This window comes from Lucilia sericata, unplaced genomic scaffold, assembly GCF_015586225.1.
Source record: "Lucilia sericata isolate MDLA Ls3-8-SP2 unplaced genomic scaffold, ASM1558622v1 Contig000136F_arrow, whole genome shotgun sequence".
In the NCBI taxonomy this organism is placed as follows: Eukaryota; Metazoa; Arthropoda; class Insecta; order Diptera; family Calliphoridae; genus Lucilia; species Lucilia sericata.
In genome coordinates, this window is record NW_023994168.1 from 633,661 (window position 1) to 644,431 (window position 10,771).

A 10,771-nucleotide genomic window follows, 5' to 3' on the forward strand; every position below is an offset into this window, starting at 1 on the left:
CTTTGGTCCAATTGGACCAAAATTGGTAGTTTCAAATCTCTGAAATGACTTTTGGTAGTTTGGTTGGTAGGTTTAAATTTTGGTCCAAATTTGGTAGGATGAGATAATTTTGATCTCATGCATATGAATTTATAAACATTTATGACCTTGTTATGGCAAAGTAATAAGAATTTTAATAAATACGTCAATCTTGTTTATCCTTGTTAAGTTTATATTTGTTTATCCTTGTTAAGTTTGTTATTGTATGTTATATTCTTTGTTCTAAGAAAATATTAAATTTCTCTGTATTTCAACATTTCTGATTCATGAATGTTAGTAAGATAGTTAGTTTGAAATGAGGATGTTACATAAAATCCGAAGGAATACTTCTAGGCCTACATCGGTCCCGTTGTGAACTTCCTAACCAATGCCTCAGGTGGGAATCGAACGCACGACGTCAGGTCTGACTACAACATAAAGCACTAACCTACTGGAGAGCAAACTAATTCATTTTTTTTAAGAAGCCAGATTGTATGTATATATTTTTTCTAGGTTTTCATTAGATTCTAAGACGATGTAGCCATGTCCCCCAGTCTGTCTGTTGAAACAGTTTTTAAGAACCGAAAGCTTTATCTAATTTATGTCGATTGGTCCACAATCGATCCTATTACAGCCATATAGCCCCTTTTACGGAAAATAATTTTATTATCAATAAATAACAAATTAGTTAACCGTAGTATAATAAAAGGATTTATCCATAAAGTCCTCAATTTGTACGATAGATTCTGATGGTGGATATACATATATGATTCGTCATAGTCTATTAATACTATTATTATTTTCTCGGGAATGATTTTGGTACAAATTTTGTCGAAAACAGCAATTATGTATTTCATAACTATATAATACCAAAGTATTTGGACATTTTGTCTAATTACGTAAAAGTAAACTATTGATTCTTTGGAACAAATCATTGTATGATATTACATATTAGTTTTAAAAATAATGGAACTCTAAACACAAGCAAAAAATTTGGTAGTTTTTGGAACGTTTTGGTAGTTTTTTGTCGGAACTTTGGTAAGAAAAATAAATTGTGAGTGGCAACGCTGATTAGGACACACATATTTTCTTCAGAAATCATAGCAAACAACAACAATATACTCTCCCACTCTCTTATAAGCAAGATAAAAAGGGAATCAGTGTTGCCAACTTAGTGCTTTTAGCACTATTTGCGGTGCTTTTTGATGTGACAAACACGGACAATTTTTATCATGGTGCCATTTTTCAAAAAGGCACTATAGTGGTGCCTTTTTGAGTCCATTTAATGCTTTTTATAATATTTTCAATCTTTTTGTTTGATCAGTTTAATAGTCCATACTAAGGGAATAAATTTCACTTAAAAAAGTGTTTTAAATTTTAGAAACCTAACATAACTCTTTGACGTAAATGGGACACTGTTGTTCATATTTTTTGCATTTATTTCAAGTTTACAGCAACATTAACTAGCTAGCTTTTAACAAACTAGGTTCTAATGTGAAATTAAACTTTTTTCAAGAACTTGAAAAATATTAATATGCTTATATTTTTAAACATCAGGCCAGATTTATTTATATGAACGGTAAATTTTGACCGGTTTGAAGTGATTTTGTTTAAAGATATATAGATTTTGCAAAAAAAGTATTTCATAAGTTTTGTACAATTTTACAATTTGACATTTTACTATTTTTAAAATAACTTTTAAACAAATTAAGAGATTTTTAATTTGAATAACATAGAACGCAAAACCATTGGAAATAAAAGGAAGGGCATAAAAATGTGGAATATTGCTTGCAATTGCCGTTCATTTGAATATTTTGAAGTTTTTTCTTTTCAGTTCTTTTATGTTTGGAAAAAAGGAAGAAAATTGACAGCACTCCCTACTGATTCTACCTATTAACTATTAACTAACCGAAAATAATCGACATATTATAAATTTGATAAATCTATATGAAATACTTTAGTATAAAGCATGTTTTGTAGCCCTTAGTTAAAAAAAAAAAAAGTTTGGAATATGCCAGTCTTGTAGTACATGAGCAATGTGATGTGCAATTTTTATTAAAATAAACATTATTTTACCAAAAAAAAAAACCGTAGTGCTTTTTTTACCCCTTTTCAGTTCGAAAATAACGCTTTTTACCCCTTTTTAATTTATTCGTGCGTTTTGCGTTTTGCTTGTCCATTGTTGTCAGCACTGAAGGGAATGCAAAATCCAAGTGCTCTGCCAAAAACATAAGTAACAAAACAAAAGTAGTAAAGGTTATAATACTAAACCATTTAGGTAAAAATCATTTTATAACTGTTATTCTGAGTGATTTATTAAAAAAAAAAACCAAAATAAATCACAATTCAATCACTTTGGTTATGTGGCCCAGTTATTTTCAGTCTCTGTATTAGGATTAAACAATACTGTTTCATATTTAATACATATTTATATTGTGATTAACTGAAAAAGTTATTTTAAGGACCACTTTATATAATGAAACCCATTTGAAATATATACCGGCGGAGCCTGGCTTCTCCGTTATGAACAAATTTTGACATCTATTAACTGTTAACAAATTAATATATTTTCATTTTTACACTATAAATATAACCTGATTAACTAAAAAATCCGATCCGGAACACTTTATATACCAAAATCCATGATGTACTTACCCGGCCAAAATTTGAAAATTACTCCGCAGGAGTAGAATTTTCCATTTGTAACAAAGATTCCATCATTTGGAATATATTTAATTTGTTCATTAATTTTTCATTGTTATGTTTATTTTTTTACAAACAAATTAATTTTACATAATTTCAGGGCAAACTTACGTTTTGTAAATGAATCTACCAGAACAGAATTTTTCATTTGAAACAAACATTATTCTATTTATAATATATTTTCTTCACAAATTTTTATGTTTTTATGTTTATTTTTATAAAAAAATAAAAATTTTACTAAAAATGTTCATTAAACGAATTTGCCGTACTTACAGTTTTTGACATCAGTGCGTACCAAATGCAAAAAAGGCCCATTTTGAAAAAAAAAAAAAAAATTAAATTTTAAAAATCAAAAAAATATTTTTGGAAAAAATTAAGAAACAGCTATTTGAACTCCATTGGACAATTTTTTCTAGGACCAATAGGTGAAAAGTTACACTCATTTGAATGAGTGTAACAACTTTGACCCCCTCTAAGTCTGGCCTACTATCACATAGTACTAACTTTGGTGCCCAAATCGATCCAAATCGGAAGACATCGATTTTAAAAGTTGGGTTACTTGACACGAAATTCCCCTTTTTTTTGTAGGAAATAAAAGAGATTTCAGATTAAACTTGTTTTTCTCTATCTTACATACATAGGTATATAGTTTCCACGAAAAATGGACTTGTATGTTTTCCTTCAAAAAGTTAGTTCTTAGTGGAAAACAAGTAAGAAGTCTATACTCGCCTTTGCTGACTTTTATGTACCCTTCACCATAGTGTATTTAAACAAATTAAATACCCTCCACCTGTAAGCTTTTTGAAACCCATCTAAATAGTTTTAAATTTTCAATAAATTGTGAAAATTTAAATTTTGCTTCCATTTCGAAATTATTTAGCAGTTGTTTATACATCTATGGAACTAACTTTGATCAAGTCTATAACTTGTTTATGGACCTGTTATTGAAGATATGGACATGATTTACCGATACACATAATATACTATATAGGATTTTATAGGATACTTGTATGTTAATGAATTATATGGGGTAAAGTGACTTAAGGAAATGGATCTTATATGAGAGCTTTGACCAATTATGGGTCTGATATTAAAATTTTTCAGAATGATGAATTTTATACTTCATTCAGTAATGAAATATGTGCGTTTAAGTGGTTACCGGTAATAGGCTATGGAGTGATATACATATAGGAGGAGCTATGGAGTGATATACATATAGTATACACAAAACATATTTATGTTGAATGTTATTCCAATATTTATATTTTTACACCCTCCACCACCATCAGTGGTGATAGAGGGTATATATAAGTTTGTCATTCCGTGTGTAACACCAATATATATTAATCTGAGACCCAACAAAGTATATATGTATATTCCGGGTCCTTATCAAATTCTTAGTCTATTTAGCTATGTCCGTCTGTCTGTATTGAAAATGAGTTTGGTATTAAAAATGAGTGAAATCGGTTTACATCGGAAAGAGTTATGAAACAAAATTTAAAAAATAAGCTTTTTGTTTCTATGTATATGAAAGCTTGATTCCTGTTAAAAATGGGCGAAATCGGTCCACAATTTCATACACCTCCCATACAAATGTCCTTATTCCCGGAAAATGCATTAATTGTTAATAACTTCCGGGAGAATGACAATATATTTACAAAATTTTACAAATAAAAGTTTTTTACTTGTCAATGAAATACGCGCGTTATAGTGATTTTCGGAAATGAGTCTTATATGGAGCTATGACCAATTGTGAACTGTTTATATTTTCGTTCAAATAAAACGTGTATGCCAAATTTCATACAATTATCTTGAAAATTGCGACCTGTACCTTGCGCACAAGGTTTACATGGACAGCCAGCCAAACGGACGGACATAGCTTAATCGACTCAGAACGATTCTAAGCCGATTGGTATACTTTAAGGTGGGTCTAGGACGAATATTTTTGTATGTTACAAACATCAGCACAAATCCAATATACCCTCCCTTATTTATCAAAGCATGCAAAAAATGTTCTTTTTTGTGTGAAATTTTCAGAGATTGTCTCGGATTTTTGCTTATTTAAGGACGGATTTTGCTGATTTTAAATAGGTAACTTCTCGAAAGCATGTTTGGCAGAATTATTGAAGATTTGGATCCCGAATATATATGAGGTCTTCAGAAAACTGATTTCAACAAATCACAGGCGGACATTGCTTAGTGGACTCCTCTATCTATAAGGATTCAGAATATACATATATACTTTATACGGTCGGAAAATTATATTTTTGAAATTACAAACGGAATGACAATCTTATATATACCCTTCTACCGAAGGTGAAGGGTATAATAATAATGAACATAGATTTTGTATGTATGTATGTATGTATGTATGTATGTATGTATGTATGTATGTATGTATGTATGTATGTATGTATGTATGTATGTATGTATGTATGTATGTATGTATGTATGTATGTATGTCTGTATGTATGTATGTATGTATGTATGTATGTATGTATGTATGTATGTATGTATGTATGTATGTATGTATGTATGTATGTATGTATGTATGTATGTATGTATTTCTATAAATTCCGGGATTCCCGGGAAATTAATTTTTTCATTTCCGTTTCCAAGGAAATTGAAAAGTCCGGGAATTCCCAAACTTCAGATATGTTTGAAACGGTTTTATTTTAAAAACTTTTGATGTCATTTGAGGCCGAAAATTGTTGCCAAAATTATAATATTAATTGCAATTGACTTTCATTGGTGGTATGTACTTCTAACTTTATTCTTTTTTCATTTGTTTTTAGGTTTCGTGTTTTTTGTCATAAGTTGTGTAACCACAGCAATTTTGGTAATTTCATACTGTGCTGCATTATGTTTTCATCGGCCATGTTAGCTGCGGAAAATCCCTTAAAAGCAGACGCAAGTAGGAACCTTGTAAGTATATTTCAATGAAAAGTTGTTCTTAGGAAATTAAATAAAATTTGCAAAAGACCGCGGACTGTGGGTCAGATTCAGGCCTGCCAGATTTTCCGATTTATCCGCATTTTGCCGATATTTCACCCTAAAAATAGTAAAGTGCCGATTTCCCGATTTTTGCTTTTAAAAATGACGATTTTTTTACCCAAATCAAAAATATTGTAATTTCGCTATATTTTTTTATTTTTTTGCAATTCTAAAGAATTTATTGTCAAAACTAAACTTCGGAAAAGCAAAAATGACATGGAGCTTTTAAAATAATTGGGAAAAGAAACTTTAAATTACAGTAAAACGCAATTTGCTACATCAGAAATGTCAATTGGATCGAGATGTACTTATGTATATTATGAAAAGGAAACACAATTTATTTTACACATTGTGTGTGTAAGTTATTTTCTGTGTTTATTAGACTAATAATATTAGTCTATTCTTTTACTCAATTCTTTATTAACAAGTTACTTTATAGTGCTATTTGAAATGGTTTTAAAAAAAGCTGTAAAAAACAATATTTTTTCGAAAAACGTCTAATATCGATTACGATTAGAACCTCTAACTAATTCCTAATTAGACATACGCTCTAGACAGTTGGTTATAAATCCTATTGAAAAAAAATTTATTATAACGACCTCTCATTGCCAAGTAATAAAAATTTTAATTTAAAAATTTTGCCATAAATTGGTCAAGACATAAGACATCGTTTTTCAATTCCAATAAATAACATATTTTTAAAAGTCATAATTTTTTTAATATTTAGAATTTCACAAAGGTCTACAAACGATGGATGTAACTGTTTGATGAAAAACAAGTAAGAGTGCTATATTCAGCTGTGCAGAATCTTATATACCCTTCACCATAGTGTATTAAAAAAAAAAAATATCAATTTTATAAAATTTTAATTTATTTCATTTTCCCGACTATATCATTATTATAGCAATAGCAAAACATAATCAACAACAACAACGCTAAACGAAATAAACACGCAAAAAACAAAATACACAAGGCAGGCAAACAAGCAGACATCCAAACATACAATATTAAATACACCAAGAAAACAAAAACAATATACACAAGTCAATGAAACACGCAGCCATCCAAACATACGAAACGAAATAATAAAAAACAAGTAAGAGTACTATATTCGGCTGTGCCGAATAATGAAAAACATAATGAACAACAACAACGCTAAACGAAATAAACACACAAAAACAAAATACACAAGGCAGTAAAACCAACAGACATCCAAACATACGAAACGAAATACAGAAAAAAAACAAAAACAAAATACACAACGCAATGAAACCAACAGACATCCAAACATACGAAATTCAATACACCAAGAACACAAAAAACAATATACACAAGGCAATGAAACACACAGCCATCCAAACATACGAAATTGAATGTACCAAGAAACAAAAACTATACACAAGGCAATGAAACCAGGCCTGCCAGATTTGCCGATTTATCGGTATTTTTGCCGATATTTTACCTCAAAATAGTTAAAGTGCCGATTTCCCGATTTTTGCTTAAAAAATGCCGATTTTTTACCCAATCGAACAATTAACGAATTTATTATAACTTTACATAAGCAAAAATTACATGGAGCTTTTAAAACAATTGGGAAAGGAAAATTTACAGTACGGTAGAACACAATTTGCTCCATCACCAATGTCAATTGGATCGATTATGAAAAGGAAACACAATTTATGTATGAAAATCCTGAATAGGTTCTAAAAGTCTGATCTAAGGGTGCTAAAATTTTTAAGAAATTTTTTATGGTTCGAAAATAAATTTACACATTTTTGTGGAAAAGTTAAAAAATTTGGAGAAAATTTCCCATTATAAAAATGTACTCAGCAAAATCTTTACCTATCCGATTTTTGTTAGACGATAACCAATAACAAATGTGATAACCCCACTTTCCTGGATTTAAAATCGGCTTTGCAGTAATTTTCTGTGTTTATTAGTCTATTCTATTTGATCGTGCAATTTGGAATTTAAAAAACAATATTTTTTCAAAAAACTTCTAATATTGACTAGGATTAGAACCATTAAATAATTCCATATTAGACACACGCTCTAGACAATTGGTTACAAATCCTATTGTAAAAATTAATTAATATTGTTGATAACGATCACTCACTGTCAAGTGATGTGTGAAATAACTACATCATGTATGATGTATGAAATAACAAAATTTGAATATTTTTTACAGGGTAAATATATAGTAATCCACAAATAATTATACATTTACATTTTCTGCAAAAGTGATACAAATTCTAATAGATTTTATTCCAGTAAACCAAGGTTTCGGTGTACCCTTACAAAGAGTTCTTTTATTAGACCTATTCTGAATAAAATTCCCTGAGTTATGCATGTATGTAAAAACAATATGTGATTTTTGAATTTATTTGTGTTATGTTTCTTTGGTACAAAATAGTGTTTCTTTCAATTGTCGATTTATTGCCGATTTTTAAAACGTAAGTGCCGATAAATGCCGATTTTTTGGGAAAAAAATTGCCGATATTTCTACAAATTTATCTGGCAGCCCTGAATGAAACACACAGCCATCCAAACATACGAAACGAAATACTCAAAAAAACAAAATACAAAGGCAATGAATAAGCAGTGTTGTTGTTGTTATTTTTAATGAAATTTTCAGAGGTTGTCTCGGATTTTTGCTTATATCTCCGTTGTTTATGAACGTATTTTGCTGATTTTAAATAGGAAACTTCTCGAAAGCATGTCCACAGGGTATACAGAGGCGTCACGAGCAAAAAACTATTTCCCTCTCTTTCGCACAAAACGATTTCAATGATTTTTTTAGCTGTATTTTATATACCTCTTCTCACCAAACAATTTCAAAATCAAACAAAAGCTGATTTTAGACTTTTTTAAATGTCAAAAGTGACACCTCTGTATACTTTGTGGCATGTCTGTTAGAATTATTGAAGTTTTGGATCCCGAAGATATCTGGGGTCTTCAGAAAACTGATTTCAACAGACAGACGGACATGGCTTAATCGACTCCGCTATCTATAAGGATTCAGAATATATATACTTTATGGGGTCGGAAAATTATATTTTGGAAATTACAAACGGAATGACAAACTTATATATACCCTTCTCACGAAGGTGAAGGGTATAAAAACAAAATACACAACGCGATGAATAAGCAGTGTTGTTGTTGCTTATTTTTTATGAAATTTTCAGAGGTTGCCTCGGATTTTTGCTTATATCTCCGTGTTTAGGGACGGATTTTGCTGATTTTAAATAGGGAACTTCTCGAAAGCATGTCTAAAAGAATAATTGAAGATTTGGATCCCGAAGGTATCTGGGGTCTTCAGAAAACTGATTTCAACAGACAGACAACGCAATGAATTAGCAGTGTTGTTGTTGCTTATTTTTTATGAAATTTTCAGAGGTTTGTCTCGGATTTTTGCTTATATGAAACTTCTCTATAGCATGTCTGATAGAATTATTGAAGATTTGGATCCCGAAGATATCTGGGGTCTTCAAAAAACTGTAACAGACAGAAAGACACGGCTTAATCGACTCCGCTATTTTAAGGATCAGAATATATATACTTTATAGGGTCGGAAAATTATATTTTGGAAATTACAAACGGAATGACTTCACCTTCGTGAGAAGGGTATATATAAGTTTGTCATTCCGTTTATAATTTCAAAAATATAGTTTTATGACCCTATAAAGTATATATATTCTGAATCCTTATAGATAGCGGAGTCGAATAAGCCATGTCGTCTGTCTGTCTGTTGAAATCAGTTTTTTGAAGACCCCAGATGTCTTCGGGATCCAAATCTTCAATAATTCTATCAGACATGCTTTCGAGAAGTTTCCTATTTAAACAAAATCCGTTCATAAACAACGGAGATATAAGCAAAAATCCGAGTATTTCGTTTCGTATGTTTGGATGACTGCGTGTTTCATTGCCTTGTGTATATTGTTTTTGTTTTCTTGGTGTATTTATATCGTATGTTTGGATGTCTGTTGGTTTCATTGCGTTGAGTATTTTGTTTTTTCTGTATTTCCTATCGTATGTTTGGATGTCTGCTGGTTTGCCTGCCTTGGTATTTTGTGCCGAATATAGCACTCTTACTTGTTTTTTATATTTCGTTTCGTATGTTTGGATGGCTGTGTGTTTCGTTGCCATGTGTATGTTGTTTCGGTTTCTTGGTGTATTCAGTTCCGCCCCTGCCAGCAACTCAACTAACTTTAAATGCATTAAAAGCCGACTTTTTCATCAACTAGTTATGGTGATCATTGGATTATTTTTAATGGAGCCAACTGACTAGTTTAACATGGCGAGTCTACGCAGTAGCCAATTGTCCGACTCTGCATGACTTTTCAACTAACTTAAAGTTAGTTACAAAAAGATTAGCTTAAAGTTAACTGTTTATTAATTAACTTTAAGTTTGTTGCAGAAAAGTCAACTAATAGTTTTCTCTTGTATTACCTACTGTATTAATTACATTTTAATTAAATATATGTAAAATTTATTTACATTAACTAAATACATTTAAAATTTATTTAACTATTCGCTTTAATAAATATTCTTTAAAATCATTTTTTTTTCTTTTTGATAATTATGCAAAACATTTTAAAGCAGAAACATCTGAATGAAATAAGTTGAAAGAGTTTTGAAATATTTAACCTTTTATAATTCATATTTCCAATTTACTGACCCTAATTTCACAATGTATACAAGAAAATGACAAAAATGTAAACAAAATTCTAAATAATAAAGAAACATGAGAAAACATCTCGAAAGAAATTGCTCTCCAGATAATTTTGGAAGTAATTCTGCATTATATGATAGTTAGCTTGTAGCTAGCCTTTTAAAAGTCGGTATCTTACGTTAATAAATACCAAATTTTGCACATTATATTGTAGTTGGTTTATAGTCAGTCTACTTAAGTAACAAATAAAATTCATAATAATGGAGAAACAAGAGAAAACATTTTGAAACAAAATCTCTCCAGATAATTTTTAGAAGTGAATTTTTCTCGTAGTCGACTACAAAATTGCTGGCAGGGGCATGTTTGAATGACTGTGTGTTTCAT

General features: G+C 30.1%; 1 protein-coding gene across 1 annotated transcript in view; it reads left to right on the top strand.

Annotated features, from left to right (window-relative positions):
* LOC119601027 (muscle calcium channel subunit alpha-1-like) overlaps positions 1–5,645 on the top strand; it is a 188,395-nt gene extending 182,750 nt beyond the window's left edge. Inside the window, 1 exon segment of the mRNA XM_037951683.1 lies at positions 5,517–5,645. Within this exon segment, the coding sequence (XP_037807611.1) occupies positions 5,517–5,605 (89 nt within the window). The 3' untranslated portion in view covers positions 5,606–5,645.
* Positions 5,646–10,771: the final 5,126 nt, after the last annotated feature.